This window comes from Carassius carassius, chromosome 16, assembly GCF_963082965.1.
Source record: "Carassius carassius chromosome 16, fCarCar2.1, whole genome shotgun sequence".
NCBI classification, from domain to species: domain Eukaryota; kingdom Metazoa; phylum Chordata; class Actinopteri; order Cypriniformes; family Cyprinidae; genus Carassius; species Carassius carassius.
Window position 1 is genome coordinate 2,752,597 of NC_081770.1, and position 21,723 is coordinate 2,774,319.

The window sequence follows — 21,723 nt, forward strand, 5'->3', positions numbered from 1 at the left end:
TTATTATTCTTTAGCTTGGGTTAAACTAATTAATTTTACTTTGTTGGAACAGTAGCTATGCTAATGATGGCTCTATGTGTTTCTCTTTAACTAGGATTTACACAAGCTGCAGTCTTGATCCAGAACACCTGAGAAGAGATGATGCTGACCCTCAGAGGACCCCAGATGATGCTAACCCTGTTAATTTCTGTTAATAATGTTCATCGTCTGACTGACTACGTCTTGTATTAATTTTTCTGAAAAATCCTGTCATATGCACATAAACAGACAGTCACCACTTATAAGCTACTACTAAATATTGTAGAAACGGAATTTTCTGTAAAGTTGCTTTGTAATGATTTGTATTGTAAAAAGCGCTATACAAATAAACTTGAATTGAATTGAATGTTAAACTAAATTGACATCAACAAAACATCATAAGATTTGACAATATGTTGGACTAATTTAAACAGTTTCTGCAATGACATGTCAATGTCACCTTTATTTATATAGCGCTTTAATTATAATACGTCACCATAACGTATTAATTATGCATGGCGCACGCATTTAAAATAGTTCTGCCATTTATGTGCTCTTAAAGTATCATTTCTAAAAATAATAATTATAATAATAATAAAATAAAAAAGTTAAAGAAAAATTATCATGTGCACAAGGCAGGACGCTTCGACTGCTTCACTTTTATTCTCTCAGGGGCTTAATCACTATTAAATAAAGAGAGAGATCTGTCTCATTCATTTCTACTTCTGCTTTTAACATTTGATTAACACACAAAACTTAAATACAATAAACAATTAAAAGTTGTCAAATGAAACTCCACTGGTAGGTTATTTGTTTTTTGCAGATTTGTAAATGTATTTTCCTAAGTTTGTTTATTTTAGTTACTATATTTTAACCCAGTCTCTCTCGACTGTGTATCTATACCACGAGTTTGCGTTTTCACTCGGCGTAGTATTTACAAGCCAAAGTCAGATTTTGCATTTATATATACACACAACCCTCCCGTTAAACTTCCTTTGATGAAAAAAGCTTATTGCATGCAGAAATATATCATATCATGTCATCATCGTCCCACCCCTTAAATCATACGAAGATTCACGATTTCATCGCATGCAGATGCCGAAGCTCATACTGTATGCAGACATAACTTAGAATACTTATTTAGATTTTTTTCTGAGGACTGAAAATCAGGGAATTATACTTTTTTATTTATTGATTAATTTATTATTATCATGTTGTTGTTAATTACAAAGGGACAAAAATGAGTGTAGCATTAAACACAAGCCAAAAAAAAAAAAAGCAAAGAGCAGATTTAATAAAGCAGACATATATAAATACTATAACTAGCATAAATTATTAATATTTAGTTAATTATAGATTCTGTAAGCATTTTTCTTTCCCATTCAGTAATGTTCAACACTATTTAGGGCAGATCGGATGATAGTATGCACACTGGTTTGATGAGTGGGATGTTTAGTGCACTAGGTGGCAGTAATGATTGTATAAAGTCATTTGTTAAGGAGTGTGGGTGATTTGTATATGATGAATGTTCCTCGTGGAATAAAGACGCCAGCAGCAGTTATAAATCATTATAGTTTCTTGTCTGGTTATTGAATAACACATCTGGGACGCAGGGTTTGATTCTCGAGCTTATTCTTGTTACATAAGGCCTCTATTGTCACCGGAAACACTTTGACCTGCAAGTGCAAGCGCCAAACCGGAAGCAGAAACCCGGAAGTGTGAAACCAGTCGCTCAGGCGTAATCGAAATCGAAAGTGTTTGAAAGACGTCTGGATTCTGTTCTTTGTGCTCAAGACCTGCTGAAGGTAAGTTTGAATACTCCCATGATACAGTTATTTGGGGTAATGATAGTATTTCATAAATGTAAGTGTGATTCAAAAGTTAATTAATTTACAGCAGGACTAAACGTCATGTCTGTCTGTTCTTGAAGCGCCAGACTCAAATACTGTTTATTACGGATATTACAACTAAATGCGTTTAATAAACAAAAAACATTAATGTTTTTTGAGAGGGTTTTTTTCCCTGCCGTCTTAATTGTTTCAGATTAACTCCACATAAAGCGAAATCGAAAGCATTTCTTTCTAGCAGGGCGGAGCTTTTTTTTATTATTATACATTTTTAGTTTGGCCTGCTGTGACAAGATTAAACCGTTTTGAATTGATATAATTGTGACCAAAGGCTTTTCTGTACTGTACATGTATAGGTCTGTTTACACTTTAATGCCTTTATTGATCAGATATCAGATTTGTTAAATTTGTTCTATTTACACTTGGCCAAATGTCACTGAAAGCAAAAAAAAAAAAAAAAAAAAAAAAAAACAATTGAAGGTGACTCGTTGTGTTTCGAATGTTTCAATAATAATTTTCAGAAATAATGTTTCAGAGTAGTGTGCTACAGTGCTGTCACATGACAAACAGTGAACATTAATTCAGCACAGCTGTCAATGTTACTTCACAAATAAATGTGTTAATAAGAGGGTTAATGCTAGTAAATAATGCTAGATTGCCCCATTGAACTCAGTTCTGAACTTTACATATTGAGCAGAACTGAATTAACACTGAACAATGATATTATTTTCTTTTTGGCGGTTACACTAAGTGCAAATAATGATAAATTCTGTTAACACTAAAATATTGATACGTGTAAATAGTAGTAAGGTGGCAGATATTTATACCTTAGTACTGAAGTGCATTATAAAACAGTATGAAATAACATATTGGGTGTAAATGATTATATTAAAATTATTAAATGGATGCTTATTATGACAAGCCCTCTCTACTCCTACCCCAACCATTCCCAATAAACACTTTATTATTAATGAGGCATTTTATTTCCACTTTTCAAATATTTCCTTAATTTTTATTGAGAATAAGTGCATTTCTGACCAGGGGTCAGTTCTTCGTACGTGGATGGAGTTTATTGTTGGTCATTTGACCGGATTGTTAGGCTAGAAGCACCTACAGCATCAGCTGATACTGGAATGAAATAAACAGATTTAACAAATGCTGCACTGTGTTTTTGAGTTTGAGCTCTGGAGAATGTGAAATGCTCTTGTTTATAGTGTGTTTTTATAGCAGTGAGAAATGTAACATGTTTGTTGATCTCTTAAATGCAAAGACCAATCAGAGGTGTTTAAGAGGTTTTGTTCAGTGCAGAGTAATGCAGTTTTAACAGTTTTACTGATTTTAATGGAAAGCTGTGAGATCATTAACTGAGATGAGTGACAGAGTTTTAGTATAATTGTGAAGTGAGCTGTGTTTTGCACTTTTGAGGTTATATAGATATAATCTATTAAATAAGAGAATTGATTATCATGCTGCTAAGAGCACAGACGGTCAATTACATGCTGCAAAGTTTTGTGAGTGACATCTACATGAATGTGTGATTCAGTCTGAAGCTGCAGTTAACATTGTGATACTAACACGGGACAAAAATATAGCATGTCAAAATAGATACGATCAATGTAAAAGCAGACTAATATATTACTATAATTTAATTATTCTTAATCATAATATGCTTAGTTTCTTTTTATTTCAAAGGCTGTATGGTTAATATGTAGCCCTGCTTGACACATTTTGTATCTGGGTCGCTGCTCCATGTCTCTCTTGCCTGAGGGGTAACTGATATAAAAGCCCTATAGAGATAAAGGTGACATCATTTGACTCGATCGGAAATGTACCTTAGAGATAAAGGTATAATTTATCTCCTCTTAACAATATTGTTTTTAGATACACAGCAATATTTTGTAGTTTACAGTAACATGTATAACATGTACACTTGTACACTGTCTCACTTTCAACATTTGATATGTTATCTATATTCTATTGTAAATAAAATATAAGTTTATAAGATTTGTAAATTATTCCATTCCTTTTTTACTCACAATTTCTACAGTGTCCCAACTTTTTTGGAATCGGGTATGTATATGTAAGTTGTGTGGTAGAATGCCATTCCAAACCCAGCTTCAGCACTGATTTCAGGGAACATTAGTTATATTCAGCAGATTCTGGCAAATATAGTAGGTCACCTGTGTATTTAATGAGTACAGAAAGACTGCATACTATTCACTGTATACTTACTGGATACTGCAGAAATTGTAAGAGTAGTATGATAGTAAGGCATTTCGCTCCAGGATTCGAAAGTGAACATTCAGTTCAGTTTGTGCATCTGCTTGCTGCAGAGAGACGTTCCTCTCTGGCAGGTGTTTTGGGAGGAGAAAACCAAGTCTCAAACCACCACCGGTCTTCAGCTTGTGTTAAAGCTCTTAATCTATTTCTGACTTCCTATTTAACTGAACAATATTTTTGTACCTGGTGCATTCCCTTATCTTGCCGCCATTTTGAATATATTATGCAATATCTTTAAAAAAAAAAAAAGAACAATTTGGGGGTTTGCCAATTGGGGGTTGGGACATGATGCTACATCTTAAATGGTTCAAAATGGCCTACAAATATCTCTCCACTGTAGTGACTACAATGCATCAGAGACCACAATGCATGTTAACTAACATTAACAATGAGCAATACATTTGATACAGTATTTATTAATCTTTGTTAATAGTACTTAATAAAAAACACAACTGTTCATTGTTAGCTCATGTTAGCTCAGGACTTTTAATTAATATTCATATACAACTTTGTATTTTAATGCATTAGTAAATGTTGATATATTAACAGCGATTAATAAAAGCTTTACATATTTTTTTATTGTTAGTTCATGTTAACTAATGTTAAAAAATGGAACCTTATTGTAAAATGTGACCACATAATGCGAATTACTTGCATAGTAATATTTGTTTAGCCCATTTTTTTCATCTCAGTAGCACATTGTTATTTCCAGATCATGATGAGCATCTGATTGTTTTCATGAACCAGTCTGTTCATCTGCAGTATGTCAGAGAAGAGAGGAAAGACGAGTCTCTCACAGAAACAGAGGTAAGACTGAGTCTGCTTTCAGACAATCATTTTAAACACTTTCTGTGAAGAATAAAACCCAGCAATAATTAAGTATTTTTCTCACTGTTGCCATGAATGAAATTTAGTTTCTCTAAGATACTCGCTTTAAACAACCACACGTCATTGTTCATTATATGCATAGACATAGATTCAAGATATTGTATGAGCCAGCTGTGTTTTTTAGTGAAGTAGAAATTGTGCAGGATGTGAAAGCGTCTGCTAAATGATTAAATGTAAAATGTAAATGAAAGCAGCTCTTCACTTGACTGTTAGATGATTCCTTTATAGCAGAACTGATGAGTTACTGAACTAGGTTGTGTTCAACTGGACTAAACAAACACAAAATCTCTTCAAATAAGAATGAAAAATCTGTTATAGTTTTCTCTGTTCTTTGTGTCATTAGTGTAAGATCAGGATCACATGCGTCCAGCTCTGTGTCTGTGAAGAGTGACCAGTCAAAAGATGATCCACCGAACTTCAGTGAGGAAGAAACATCATCTGCCAAAAGGTATGACATTTTAGCATTATATTAGTTAATTTCGTCACTGTTGTTTTTGTGATAGATGTTGACTGAATAAAAAAAAAAAATTGGTGAAAACAATATATGGTGACTTTTATTGTACTCGGTCTGGAGCATATTTCCAGTAATACAATTTAACAAGCAGCCATTACGAGTGGCTATATTAAACAACATGCACAAAAACGATTCCAAAAAAGTTGGGACACTGTACAAATTGTGAGTAAAAAAGGAATGGAATAATTTACAAATCTCATAATCTTATATTTTATTCACAATAGAATATAGATAACATATCAAATGTTGAAAGTGAGACATTTTGAAATGTCATGCCAAATATTGGCTCATTTTGGATTTCATGAAAACTACACATTCCAAAAGAATTGGGACAGGTAGTTGTAAGAGGCCAGAAAAGTTAAATGTACATATAAGGAACGGCTGGCGGACCAATTTGCAACTTATTAGGTCAATTGACAACATAATTGGGTATAAAAAGAGCCTCTCAGAATGGCAGTGTCTCTCAGAAGTCAAGATGGGCAGAGGATCACCAATTGCCCCAATGCTCCGGCGAAAAATAGTGGAGCAATATCAGAAAGGAGTTTCTCAGAGAAAAATTGAAAAGAGTTTGAAGTTATCATCATCTACAGTGCATAATATCATCCAAAGATTAAGGGAATCTGGAACAATCTCTGTGCGTAAGGGTCAAGGCCGGAAAACCATACTGGATGCCCTGATCTTCGGGCCCTTAGACGGCACTGCATCACATGCAGAAATGCTGCTGTAATGGAAATCACAACATGGGTTCAGGAATACTTCCAGAAAACATTGTCAGTGAATACAATCCACCGTGCCATTCGCCGTTGCCAGATAAAACTCTATAGGTCAAAAAAGAAGCCATATCTAAACATGATCCAGAAGCACAGGCGTTTTCTCTGGGCCAAGGCTCATTTAAAATGGACTGTGGCAAAGTGGAAAACTGTTCTGTGGTCAGAAGAATCAAAATTTGAAATTCTTTTTGGAAAACTGGGACGCCATGTCATCCGGACTAAAGAGGACAAGGACAACCCAAGTTGTTATTAGCGCTCATTTCAGAAGCCTGCATCTCTGATGGTATGGTGTTGCACGAGTACATGTGGCATGGGCAGCTTACACATCTGGAAAGGCACCATCAATGATGAAAGGTATATCCAAGTTCTAGAACAACATATGCTCCCATCCAGACATCGTCTCTTTCAGGGAAGACCTTGCATTTTCCAACATGACAATGCCAGACCACATACTGCATCAATTACAACATCATGGCTGCGTAGAAGAAGGATCAAGGTACTGAAATGGCCAGCCTGCATTCCAGATCTTTAACCCATAGAAAACATTTGGTGCATCATAAAGAGGAAGATTCGACGAGACAATTGAGCAACTAGAAGCCTGTATTAGACAAGAATGGGACAACATTCCTATTCCTAAACTCGAGCAACTTGTCTCCTCAGTCCCCAGATGTTTGCGGACTGTTATAAAAAGAAGAGGGGATGCCACACAGTGGTTAACATGGCCTTGTCCCAACTTTTTGAGATGTGTTGATGCCATGAAATTTAAAATCAACTTATTTTTCCATAGAAATGATACATTTTCTCAGTTTACACATTTGATATGTCATCTATGTTGTATTCTGAATAAAATAATGAAATTTGAAACTTCCACATCATTGCATTCCGTTTTTATTCACAATTTGTACAGTCTCCCAACTTTTTTGGAATCAGGTCTGTATGATAAAAGTGCTTTAAGGTTCTCAGCATCACTAAAAACCGCCTAGACTAAAATAATAATATTCCTAAGACCTATCCTTATTCAACTTAGTGATAGCTGCTGGCACAAAGCTGTTTTTATACCGCTAAGTTCTACAATACAGAAATACAAATCTACATCTAGTAGATAATGCAAATGCATGGCTATATCTCTGTTTTAATAACTATTTACAACATTAAAACTTTATGAATTTGACTGAAGTGCACTGTGTAATATTGTTTCTTTGTTTCTCTCTGTTCTTTGTGTCATTAGTGTAAGATCAGGATCACATGTGTCCAGCTCTGTGTCTGTGAAGAGTGAGCAGTCAAAAGATGATCCACCGAACTTCAGTGAGAAAAAAGCATCATCTACCAAAAGGTATTTAATGTTTTTCTTATTGCTGGTTGCACATGGACTGCTAGAAAAGATTTCATTGAAAATGCATCATGAATCTATAATTGTTTAAATATTTATCAGAGTTTTTATTAAGATGCTAAAAGCATCAGCAAAGAAAATTTAAATTATTTGATGTGAAGTATATATTTTGTAAATTTTGGTGCACTAACATAACTTTATTAATTCACCAGCCCCTGTGTTGTTTGCTCTTAGGATAGAAAATATTACAATGAGAAACCTAATATTTACCTTCAAATCCGATTCCAAAAAAGTTGGAACACTATAGAAATTTTGAGTAAAAAAGGAATGGAATAATTTACAAATCTCATAAACTTATATCTTATTCACAATAGAATATAGATAACGTATCAAATGTTGAAGTGAGACTTTTTGAAAAAATAATGCCAAATATTGGCTCATTTTGGATTTCATGAGAAATTCACATTCCAAAAAAGTTGGGACAGGTAGCAATAAGAGGCCGGAAAAGTTAAATGTACATAAGGAACAGCTGAAGGACCAATTTGCAACTTATTAGGTCAATTGGCAACATGATTGGGTATAAAAAGAGCCTCTCAGGGTGGCAGTGTCTCTCAGAAGTCAAGATGGGCAGAGGATCACCAATTCCCCCAATGCTGCGGCGAGAAATAGTGGAGCAATATCAGAAAGGAGTTTCTCAGAGAAAAATTTTAAAGAGTTTGAAGTTATCATCATCTACAGTGCATAATATCATCCAAAAATTCAGAGAATCTGGAACAATCTCTGTGCGTAAGGGTCAAGGCCGGAAAACCATACTGAATGCCCGTGATCTTTAGGCCCTTAGATGCTACTGTAATGGAAATCACAACATGGGCTCAGGAATACTTCCAGAAAACATTGTCCGTGAACACAATCCATCGTGCCATTCGCCATTGCCGGCTAAAACTCTTTAGGTCAAAAAAGAAGCCATATTTAAACATGATCAAGAAGCGCAGCCGTATTCTCTGGGCCAAGGCTCATTTAAAATGGACTGTGGCAAAGTGGAAAACTGTTCTGTGGTCAGACGAATCAAAATTTAAAGTTCTTTTTGGAAAACTGGGACACCATGTCATCCGGACTAAAGAGGCCAAGGACAACCCAAGTTGTTATCAGCGCTCAGTTCAGAAGAGGAAGATGCGACAAAAAAGACCTAAGACAGCTGAGCAAATGGAAGCCTGTATTAGTCAAGTCACCTTTATTTATATAGCGCTTTAAACAAAATACATCGCGTTAAAGCAACTGAACAACATTCATTAGGAAAACAGTGTCAATAATGCAAAATGACAGTTAAAGGCAGTTCATCAGTTCACCGGGGCAGCTGTGGCCTAATGGTTAGAGAGCCGGACTGGTTACCAGAAGGTCGCCGGTTTGAGTCTCTGTGCTGGCAGGAATTAATGAACAGCGCTCTCTTCCACCCTCAATACCCATGGCTGAAGTGCCCTTGAGCAAGGCACTGAACCCCAGTTGCTCCCCGGGCACTGGATCTATAGCTGCCCACTGCTCAAGGTGTGTGTTCATGGTGTGTTCACTTCTCACTGCGGTGTGTGTGTGCACTTGGATGGGTTAAATGCAGAGCACCAATTCTGAGTATGGGTAACCATACTTGGCAAATGTAATGACTTAATTAATAAAATCTTTGGGGAAGTCGTGGCCTAGTGGTTAGAGAGTATGACTCCTAACCCTAGGTTTGTGGGTTTGAGTCCCAGGCTGGCAATACCATGACTTAGGTGCCCTTGAGCAAGGCACCGAACCCCCAACTGCTCCCCGGGCACCACAGCATAAATGCAGAGCACGAATTCTGAGCATGGGTCACCATACTTGGCTGAATGTCACGTCACACTCACTTATTATTGAATTCAGTGATGTCATCTCAGTTCAGTTTAAATATTGTCTGTGCAATCATTTGCAATCAAAGTCAAAGATATCGCTGTAAATGAAGTGACCCCAACTAAGCAAGCCAGAGGCGACAGCGGCAAGGAACCAAAACTCCATCTGTGACAGAATGGAGCAAAAAAACCTTGGGAGAAAACACGCTCAGTTGGGGGGCCAGTTCTCCTCTGACCAGACGAAACTGCCAGTTCAATTCCAGGCTGCAGCAAAGTCAGATTGTGCAGAAGAATCATCTGTTTCCTGTGGTCTTGTCCCGGTGGTTGTCTGAGACAAGGTCTTTACAGGGAAGCTGTATCTGGGGCCAGTTGTCCTGGTCTTCGCTGTCTTTCAGTGCTGTAGAGATCCTTTCTAGGTGCTGATCCACCATATGGTCTGGATACATACTGGATTCGGGTGACTGCAGTGACCCTCTGATCTGGATACAGACTGGAACTGGTGGCTACGGTGACCTCGGAATAAGAGAGAAACAGACTAATATTAGCGTAGATGCCATTCTTCTAATGATGTAGCAAGTACATCAGGTGTTATGGGAATTGTTCCCGGTTCCGGTTTACCTAATTAATGCAGCCTATAAATCCTTTAACGGATTTGGATATTAGAAGCATATTAGTATGTTATGTGTAAGCCAGGTTAAAGAGATGGGTCTTTAATCTAGATTTAAACTGCAAGAGTGTGTCTGAATTGATATTCTAGGTATTATCAAATTGCCTGAGTTTTGAGAATGCAACGGACGTGGAGGATTATAATGTAACAAGAGCTCAATCAAATACTGAGGTGCGAAACCATTCAGGGCTTTATAAGTAATAAGCAATATTTTTAAATCCATATGATGTTTGATAGGGAGCCAGTGTAGTGTTGACACGACCGGCTAATATGGTCATACTTCCTGGTTCTAGCAAGAACTTTTGCTGCTGCATTTTGGACTTACTGTAGTTTGTTTACGAAGCGTGCAGAACAACCACCCAATAAAGCATTACAATAATCTTACCTTGAGGTCATAAATGCATGGATTTGCATTTGACATTGAGAGCATTGGCCGTAATTTAGATATATTTTTGAGATGGAAAAATGCAGTTTTACCACAGCTAGGTTCCTAACTGATGATGAAGAATTGACAGAGCAGCCATCAGGTCTTAGACAGTGTTCTAGGTTATTACATGCAGAATTTTTAGGTCCTATAAAAAACTAAAAACCTATAGCTGTAAGAAATTACTCGTCATCCAATTTTTTAAATCGACTATGCATTCCATTAGTTTTTCAAATAGGTGTGTTTCGGCGGGCTGCAAAGAAATATAGAGCTGTATATCATCAGCATAATAGTGAAAGCTAAAAGCATGTTTCCTGATGATATCTCCCAAGGGTAACATGTGAAGCGTGAAGAGTAACGGCCCTAGTACTGAGCCTTGAGGTACTCCATACTGCACTTGTGATCGATATGATACCTCTTCATTCACTGATACGAATTGATGGCGATCAAGTTCGATAAGTACGATAAGCGATAAGTGCGATTTAAACCATGCTAATGCACTTCCAATAATGCCAACAAAGTGTTCCAGTCTATGCAAAAGAATGTTGTGGTCAATAGTGTTGAACGCAGCACTAAGATCCAATAGCACTAATAGAGATATACAACCACGATCAGATGATAAGAGCAGGTCATTTGTAACTCTAAGGAGAGCAGTCTCAGTACTATGATGCGGTCTAAATCCTGACTGGAAATCCTCACAGATACAATTTTTCTCTAAGAAGGAATATAATTGTAAGGATACTACCTTTTCTAGTATCTTGGACAGAAAAGGAAGATTCGAGATCAGTCTATAATTAACTAGTTCTTTGGGGTCAAGTAGTGGTTTTTTGATGAGAGGCTTAATAACAGCCAGTTTGAAGGTTTTGGGGACATATCCTAATGGCAGTGAGGAACTAATAATAGTCAGAAGAGGATTTATGACTTCTGGATGCACCTCTTTTAGGAGCTTAGATGGTATAGGGTCTAACATGCATGTTTCTGGTTTAGACGATTTAACAAGTTTATACAATTCTTCCTCTCCTACAGTAGAGAGAGTGGAAATGTTCCTCAGAGGATCTATAGTGCACTGTCTGATACGATACTGTAGCTCAGGGGTGCCCAACCCTGTTCCTGGTGATCGACTGTCCTGCAAAGTTTGGCTCCAACCCTAATCAAACACACCTGCCTTTAATTTTTATGTGAGCCTGAAGACCTTAATTAGTTGCTTCAGGTGTGTTTGATTAGGATTGAAGCTAAACTTTGCAGGACAGTCGATCTCCAGGAGCAGGGTTGGGCCCCCCTGCTGTAGCTGATGGCTGAACGGTTATAAAATAATGTCATTAAAGAATGCCATCGGCCTGAGTAAATTTATAGATTATAGAATTGTGACTTTAAAGGTTAGTGATTTAGGAGGTGAAAATACTGTGAAATTACAAATGGCATTTTAGAGCATAACAACTGCAGGTTTATGAAACTTTAGCCAATAAAGCATTTTTTTAAACAATGGAACTTAAAGTTGTGAACTAAAATATTATTTCAACCCATATAGCATGTGAATAAATAAAATGCATACTTTTCATAACATTTCATTATTCATAAAATGCATAATGTTTCTGGTGTTTGGATTTGTACTTCAATATAATGAGCTCCAAGTTTAAGAATAGCCCTAGACTAGGTTTTCTCTGTCTCTCTCTCGCTCTCTATTTAACAGCATAAGCTCATTGAAATACGTCTTCCTTCAGTTAGAATGAATGTTTTCCTGCTTGCTAAATGTTAGGCTCATGATCAATATGTTGTATTCGCCTCAATCTGATTCAGTAAAGTCAAACCGCAGACGGTGAAGCTGTGTCAGTTAGCGGAGTCCCGCGCACTGTGAGGCGGGAGCAGCTGCAGAGGATTCCGCTTGGTCTTAAAGCCTTCCGAAAACTCTAATTTTCACAAATAACAATGAATTTCATAAAATAATGATTAATTATCATTTTATAATTTGTTATTATCATTATGGTCTTGTGAAAATAATAATATGGGCTGCGAGAAAATAATGAATACAAAGAGTAGGGCTGCTGAGTACAGGCATGTTTCAGTCCAGTAACATGAAAACACATCGTTCCTCACAACCAAAAAACAGACCGAATTCAGGCCATAATAAAACTGCATATTCAGCAAGAATTCATGTTAAACATATTTAGCTATATAGCTTGATCAGAAGGTTATAATGACTGCAATAGTCGAGCGGTTGTTACAGGCTATAGGAGTTTGTCTTTTTCTTTTACTGAATATTTTCGGGTTAAAGCATGATTTAAACAGATACAGCACATTCACACGCAATGGCTTTAGCATTAATGCATTCAAACAAATGTAATCTTACAGTGCTACTACATTATCAGTAGACTATCTGATTTTAAAATCTTGAAGAAATTCATTGATCTGTTTAGATAAAATAACTGACAAAAATGTACTGTTATTTTCACAAACAAAATTTGCACAGCAGAAAGCAGCAATTAAAAATGTAATGCTTACAATGTTATTAGTTTGGCATGTGATGGGTAAAAGAGTTTACACACAATAGCCTAAGCCACTTTGAAACTCTCCTGTTATTTTTATTTATTATTATTTTTTTATAGGCTACGTTATGATAATAACATTTCAAACATATCCTGCTGAATTACTTTATCCATGGAGTGAAGGCGGAGCGGTGTTTCTGGTATCAGTGAGCGCGGATCGGAGTGATTATTAAATGCTCTGAGCGAGGAGGGGAAGTTGTTTCCGCTCACAGACTCTGCTGCAGAGTGAGAAAGATGTTTCACCCGACGAATTTAAGACGACTGCGGCAGCACAAGCACAGCATTTCCGCCAAAAGCAACCTGCAGCAATTCTTGTTGCTCGACTCACCGAGCTTTACTTTTGTAGGTCGCATGGCAGTAAATAATACGATTGTATGACCATGCAGTCAATACAGATATTTAATAAAAACATTAAAAACAAGCAGGGCTGTAACATAACCCATTAAAAAACTCATGCCAGATCTACACCGGACACGAGTGGCATGATCCAACAAAAGACAACATAACCCAGTGATGGTTACACTGGACACGATCCCCATCAGTGAACTGATGCTCGTTCTGTTTATGATGAAATGTACTGACACTGCGTTCAGATGATTTGACACTGTAGTATGATGTCATCAAGTTTAAACACACTTTTAGCACAGTGGGGCACAGATGACAGATTCAGATTCAGATTATTTTATTTAATGCCATGTCAGCACTCAAAGCTATTTTCATGGCAAAAATACAATTACAAAAATACAAATATCATATAAATACAATAAAAAAACAAAACATATAAACACAGCAAGTCATATTATATAAGATTTTTTAAATTAACACATGATAAAAAATCCAAAACCTTTTCAGGCATAATCTCATTTAATATGTCCTTAAGTGAAGTAACTTCATAAAAGAGCAGCACGGATGACAAGTCTCGCATCCGGTGTAGACACAGACAGTGACTGCTCTATTTACAAATAAGTTATATAAGAAAAAAAAAACCTAAACCAGCGGCATAACGAGATGGAAATATAGACTAGAAAATATATTTACACTTGCTCTGTCCATGACAGTGACTCACTGCAGAGCTGGCAGTTTTAATCTGAACAGCTCTTAATGCTGAGTGGATGGTTAGATGCACGGTGAGCTAGTATTAACAAAAAAATAAATAAATAAAGGTGTTTCCAGCATTAAGGTAATAACATTACTGTTTTTTTTTTTCTTTTTAATCATCTTGTCTCAGTTATAAATTTGACTGGTAAATGAATGATAAAGAACTATATTAAAACTTGCTTTGAAAAATTTCTATGTCATTTGAATATTGATTTTAAAATCGATTTAAATCATAAATTTAACTTTTTTTTTTTTTAGGCCATATCCTATCGCCCAGCACTAAAAGAAGGCTCTCTTTAAAATCACTTAAGTTGTCAATTAATAAAACTCTTTTTTACATCGTGTGCATTTTGTTGATTATAATGAGAGAATTTGAGTATAATTGTGAGGACGTTTTAATAATCCATCCATTCTTTAGAGTTTCAAAGATTTAGCTAAATCATGCAGGTTTAATTCATTCGTTTCTTGTTTAAGGCTAATCAGGCCTAAATAATGGGAACGAAATTATACAGTGCTTCACGTTTTACTAAACATGCAACAATTTCTTAATCAGTTTACAGACAAATGTCTTTTTCCCAAGATATTATCTGTCAAAATAAAGTACTGGTAACGAATAACAAAAATGCATGTTGTTTTATTAAAGGAATTTTAAAATAGAAATTAAAATATAGGCATAATAATAAGAAAATATTGACAATTTGCATATTAATCCATGTAGCCTACCCCCCTAAATAGGCTACCACTTGTAATGCTCCGATGCAAAGTAAACCACAATTTCTTTTGAATAATATAACGCATAATTCATATAATATAAATTTTACTGCACACCTTTTAAATGTGTCAAATCTAAAATATGGTTTAATACCATGTAGCTTAGAGAAAATATAAGCACAGGCTAAGGCACAGACTTGACATTTATTCTGCTTGAATTCATTCTAAGAAATGCACATAACTATATGAAATATATTCAATATTTTAACTATAGTGTTTTTCTTTCATTTTCCGTTACTGAAGCCGTCAAATGTAACACATCAGCGTGGCAAAACTGACGTCTATTTGCGAAAATGTGCTTTGATGTGATTGTTTGATAACTTGTGGTTAAAGCACCACTCAGCGGTCAAAAGCTGCAAATGCACTTTACAGATGCAGCGGCGGTGGTACCCACGGCGGTAAAAGGAGGATTTTGGATGGCCACCTACTGTAGTTTTGTTTTCCTCCAGCTGCGCTCCATTTTCCGGGCTGCTCTCTTTAGGGTGCGAGTGTGCTCATTATACCATGGTGTCAGTCCTTAACCCTCCTTAAGCTTAAAGGAGCAACTGTATTTAAAAGGCTAGAAAAGAGAGAATCCATAGTTTTTGTTACATCATCAAGTTGTTCTGAGGTTTTGGATATGCTAAGGAATTCGGATACATCAGGAAGATAACTTACAAAGCAGTCTTTTGTGGTAGAAGTGATGGTTCTACCATACTTGTAACAAGTAGAAGAATTTACAGTTTTGGCTATATGAAGTTTGCACAAACCTAAATAATAATCTGAGATACCATCACTTGGCTGAATAATTTCAACACCATCAACATCAATTCCATGTGACAGTATTAAATCTAGAGTATGATTTCGACAATGAGTATAGGTCCTGAGACATGTTGTCTAATCCCACAACATTCAGAATGTCCATAAATGCTGATCCCACTGCATCTTTTTCATTATCAACATGGATATTAAAATCACCAACTATTAAAACTTTATCTGCATCCAGCACTAACTCGGATGTGAAATCAGCAAACCCTTTTATAAAGTCTGTATGGTGCCCTGGTGACCTGTATACAGTAGCCAGAACAAACATCACATCACATTTAGCCAGGTTTCTGTCAAACAGAGCACATCTAGATTATGATCAGTGATCATATTATTTACAAAAAGTGCTTTCGTAGAAAGGGATCTGATATTCAATAAGCCAAGCTTTATCATTTGTTTATCCGTATTGCATCTGTTTTTTATTTGTTGAACCTCAATTAAATAGTTGCTCTTAAATTGGTTTGGATGTTTTTTTTTTTTTTCTAGTTCGGGGAACAGACACAGTCTCTATAGTGTGATATCTAGGTGAAAGAGTCTCTATGTGCTGAGAATTAACTGACCTCTGTGACGTTAGACAAGTACAAACTCTAAGACTATGTGCCATATTTCTAGAAAGAAGAGCGACACCACCCCAGGATGGATAAAGACCATCTCTTTTCAACAGGTCAGGTCTTCCCCAAAAGCTCATCCAATTGTCTATGAGACCTATATTATTTTAGGGGCACCACTTAGACATCCAGCCATTGAGTGATGACAATCTGCTATGCATCTCATCACCACGGTAAGCAGGGAGGGGTCCAGCGCATATTACAGTGTCTGACATCGTACTTGCAAGTTCACACACCTCTTTAAAGTTATTTTTTGTGATCTCCGACTGGCGAAGTCGAACATCATTAGCGCCGGCATGAATAACAATCTGTATTTACATTAAGCATTAGCCAGCACTTTTAAATTTGCCAAGATGTCAGGTGCTCTGGCTCCTGGTAAACATTTGACTATGGTGGCTGATGTCTCTATATTCAAGTTCCGTACAATAGAATCGCCAATAACTAGAGCACTTTCATCAGGTTTCTCAGTGGGTGCATCCCTGAGTGGAGAGAACCTGTTTAATGTTTTCATCGGAACAGAAGAGCGGTGTTTTGACCTGCAACTATGCCGCCTCACTGTCACTCAGTTGCCCTGCTGGGGGGGCTCTGTTGCCGGAACGGAACAATGTACAGGACTCTGGAATCATCCAAAGCTGTATCTAGAGCCCTAACATTCTTACTGTCCTCAATTAGAGTTTGGATGCTTGTCTCTAATTCTGAAATCTTCTCTGTCAGCCTAACTATTTGTGTGAAGTGACATTCAGCCAAGTATGGTGACCCATTCTCAGAATCCATGCTCTGCATTTAACCCATCCAAAGTGCACACACACAGCAGTGAACACACACCCGGAGCAGTGGGCAGCCATTTATGCTGCGGCGCCCGAGGAGCAGTTGGGGGTTTGGTGCCTTCATCAAGGGCACCTAAGTCGTGATATTGCCTGCTCGAGATTCGAACCCAGAACCCTAGGGTTAGGAGTCAAACTCTCTAACCACTAGGGCACGACTTCCCCGATTTCCCTGCATTTATCACGTGTGAATCTGCAGACTGTTATAAAAAGAGGGGATGCCACACAGTGGTAAACATGGCCTTGTCCCAACTTTTTTAGAATGTGTAGCTCTCATCAAATCTAAAATGAGCCACATTTTGGCATGACATTTCAAAATGTCTCACTTTCAACATTTGATATGTTATCTATATTCTATTGTGAATAAAATATAAGTTTACGAGATTTGTAAATTATTCCATTCCTTTTTTACTTAGAATTTCTACAGTGTCCCACATTTTTGGAATCGGGTTTATAAATTTATACTTAAATAGATCCTATACTTTAACAGTGTGAACTTAAACAGCTATTGCTTTCTGTCTTTGTTAAAAAAAATATTTGCAAACTGTTTCTTTAACAGTGTCCCTGAAAATGCAGTACTTAATTTTATTCACTAATAGGGTTCAATATGAGACATTAGATTCAGACGTCAAAACTCACAGGAACTACAAGAATTTCAAAGACAATCTCCTGCAGATCTTCCAGGTAGGAAAACATTTTCAATAATATTGACCTTTTATAACAAATAGTTTACTGAACAAAGCTTGCAAGAATAATTTCTGATTTATCACAATAATTTGTTTTCTTTTAGGAATACATAAAAATGTAAAAGGAAAATGTGTATTTTTTATTATTTATTTCTTTAGGATCTTGAAAGAAAAATTCTCACATTTCTGAAGAATGAGCTGCAAAAGTTTAAGAAAATATTACAAAAAGAAGACATAGAATACTTTGTGAAGGATTTTAATGAGAACAGATGCAGAAACAAAGAAGCAGCCCTTGATCTCACGCTCTACTTCATGAGAGAGATGAAGCAAGATGAAGCTGCTGATACTCTAGAAGGTTAGAGACTCGTGATCATGTATTGGAGAAAATAGCATAACTAAAAGGCTAACAGAATTTTTTTTCATCCCTGTGTTTAGATGAACTGTTCTTCATTCATCAGCTAAAATGTAGCCTAAAGAAGAAGTATAAATGTGTGTTTGAAGGAATTGCAAAGCAAGGTGACTCTACACTTCTGAAGAACATCTACACAGATCTCTATATCACTCAGGGTTGTAGTGAACAGGTCAATACTGAACATGAGGTGAGACAGATTGAAGTTGCTTCCAGACGTCATGAATCACAGGAGATACAGGTTGAGTGCAAACATTTGTTTGAAGCACCTGAACAAGACAAGCAGATCAGAACTGTACTGACAAAAGGAGTTGCTGGCATCGGAAAATCAGTCTCTGTGCAGAAGTTTGTTCTGGATTGGGCCGAAGGAAAAGAAAATCAAGATATCAGCTTCATATTTCCTCTTCCATTAAGAGAGATGAACTTAAAGGATCAAGAAAAACTAAGTTTGATGGACCTTATAACTCAGTTTTTCCCAGAGACAAAAGGACTGAACCTTACAAGAAGAAATCAATTAAAAGTCTTGTTCATTCTTGATGGATTGGATGAATGTCGACTTCCTGTGAACTTTAAGGATAATGAGACGTGGTCTGATGTTTCATCAGCAGTCTCTCTGGATGTTCTCCTGACGAACCTCATCAAGGGAAATCTGCTTCCTTCTGCTTTCATCTGGATCACCAGCAGACCAGCAGCTGCCAGTAAGATTCCTCCTGACTGTATCGACCGGCTGACAGAGATACGAGGATTCAATGATGCACAAAAGGAGGAGTACTTCAGAAAAAGATTAATGGATGAGAATCAGGCCAAAGAAATCATTGATCATGTTAAACAATCAAAGAGTCTCTTTATCATGTGCCACATCCCAGTCTTCTGCTGGATTTCAGCCACTGTTCTCCAGAACATTTTAGAGGAGAAAAGAAATTATGTTGTGAAAAACAATCAGACTGATGATGCCTCCAAAACACTGCAGGAGTCAAATACTGAAGACACTCCTAAGACTCTGACACAAATGTACACACACTTTCTCAGATTTCAGATCCAGCATAGCAGACGAAAGTATGATGGAGAATATACACCAGATGTTTTCTGGGATAAAGATGCCATCTTTTCACTGGGGAAACTGGCATTTGATCAGCTAGAAAGAAACAACGTGGTCTTCTATGACACAGATCTGGAAGCCTGTGGTATTGACGTCTATAAGGCATCAGTGTACTCAGGCATGTGTACCCAGATCTTTAAGGAGGAAACAGGGATCACTCTTGGTACCATGTACTGCTTCGTTCACTTGAGCATTCAAGAGTTTATTGCAGCCCTTTATGCACATCTCTTTCTAGACATTAACAAGAAATATGTGTTTGATCATGACTCTACAAAACAGAAAAATAAAAGTGAAAGCATGATTGATTTGCTCAGAACTGCAGTTGACAAGACACTAGAGAGTGATAATGGACACCTGGATCTTTTTCTTCGATTCCTCCTTGGTTTGTCACTCCAGTCCAATCAGAGACTCTTACAGGGTCTGTTGACAAAGAAAATTAGAAATGAGCAAACTAAAGAGGAAATAATTCAGTACATCAAACAGAAATTTGAAGCTCATCTGTCTCCAGAGAGATCCATCAATCTGTTCTACTGTCTGAATGAACTGAACGACCAAACTCTGGTGAAAGACATTCAGACCCACCTTAGCAAAGGAAGTCTCTCATCTGTTGATCTTTCACCTGCCCAGTGGTCTGCTTTGGTCTTTGTGTTGTTGACATCAGAGGAGGAGCTGGAGGAGTTTGAGCTTCAGAAATTCAAGAAATCAGACGAGTGTCTAATTCGATTAACAGCGGTCATCAAAACGTCCAAAAGAGCTCTGTAAGTTATTGTTCTTTGTTAATGTTTTGTTCAGATCTTATCCCTCTGAGGTCTAAGGGTATTTTGGGGCCTGGAGAAGTTTTGTCATGCCCTGACATTTGTGCTTTTTTCAGTTTCTTATAAATATCTAAATGGCTAAAGTCTAATCTCACTGTAATCAGCACACACTGGGCTGTAATAACATGTGGGCAGCATGTATAAACATGATTGTGTTTTTGAGAAAAAAAATGTTATGCGTGGTTAGTGAAAAACTAAAAATGTGAAATCACTTGAATAAGGCAATAAAACACATAAAGAACATTGGTTCCCGGGACTTTTGAGAACTGGAGCTTGTAGCCTAGAATATTTCTTTCTAAATTATGTGAAAATCATCTTGTTTACTCACTCACAGAAAACAATATATTGATTTAAATTGTCTAAGACACATTTTGTTGGTAAAAGTCATATGCGAGTAGGCGTCAACTATAATCAATATTATTGTGATTTACACCTGAGAAGACAAAGGCTAGCATAATGAGCCTTTCAGTCAGCTGTGTGACTGAGAGGGGAAGAGTTACAAGAAAGAATGTGAGTACAAAATAAATGTATATAATTTTATGTTTGTAGTTTATTTCGAATATATTTAATTATCCCACAAAATAATTTAATATTCATTTGCGAGTGCAGTTAAACAGTTTATTAGGAACAATCAAAGCTGACTGTCACGAACGTACACACAAACAGAGAGATTCAATTGCAGTGTTTAATAGGGAGAATCCAAAAATCGTTGTCCAGACAGTCAAGACGTCAATATTAACAAAAGCAGTCCAAAAACAAGAAACACGAAAAACACTAAGGAACACGAGAAAGCAGGGTGACATAAACCAAGGACTCCATGAAACTGATAGAAACAAACTGGGTTTATATGGACAGGTGAAAACGATGAAAGTGGGAAATGTAGTGCCTGCAGTGGGGTGACTCTATGGGGAGGTGAGACCACTAGTGGACACCCAGGGAAACACAGACCAGACACTGTGACATTACCACCCCCCCTTCCCCCACCCTCTAAGGAGCAGCTACCAGATGCTCCTCAGAACACAAAAACAAACCAAAGAACAAAGAGATCAGGAGGGAGGTGGACTGGTGGAGGATCAGGGGGAGGGACGGAGGGCCAGATCCATAGGCTCTGGAAGTTTAGCTGAGACGTGACTAGGCTCTGGAAGTTCAGCTGAGACGTGACTAGGCTCTGGAAGTTTAGCTGAGACGTGACGAGGCTCTGGAAGGTCAGCAGAGACGTGACGAGGCTCTGGAAGGTCAGCAGAGACATGATGAGGCTCTGGTAGATCCGTGGTGATTTGACTGGGTTCAGGAAGATCAACTGTGGCTTGACTTGACTCATGAAGATCATTGGTGACTTGACTCTTCTCATGAAGATCATTGGTGACTTGACTTTGCCCATGAAGATCATTGGTGACTTGACTTTGCCCATGAAGATCATTGGTGACTTGATCTTGCTCATGAAGATCAAGAGTGACTTGACGACT

At 37.1% G+C, this 21,723-nt stretch overlaps 2 protein-coding genes across 2 annotated transcripts in view; both read left to right on the forward strand.

Annotated features, from left to right (window-relative positions):
• Positions 1-21,723, forward strand: part of LOC132159298 (uncharacterized) — a 158,527-nt gene that overhangs the window by 97,004 nt on the left and 39,800 nt on the right.
• Positions 4,909-20,204, forward strand: LOC132159385 (NLR family CARD domain-containing protein 3-like). The gene is made up of 6 exons (XM_059568886.1): positions 4,909-4,952; positions 5,377-5,481; positions 7,546-7,650; positions 17,848-17,932; positions 18,094-18,289; positions 18,370-20,204. Exons 1-6 carry the CDS (start codon positions 4,909-4,911, stop codon positions 20,202-20,204), a joined length of 2,370 nt encoding a protein of 789 aa, XP_059424869.1.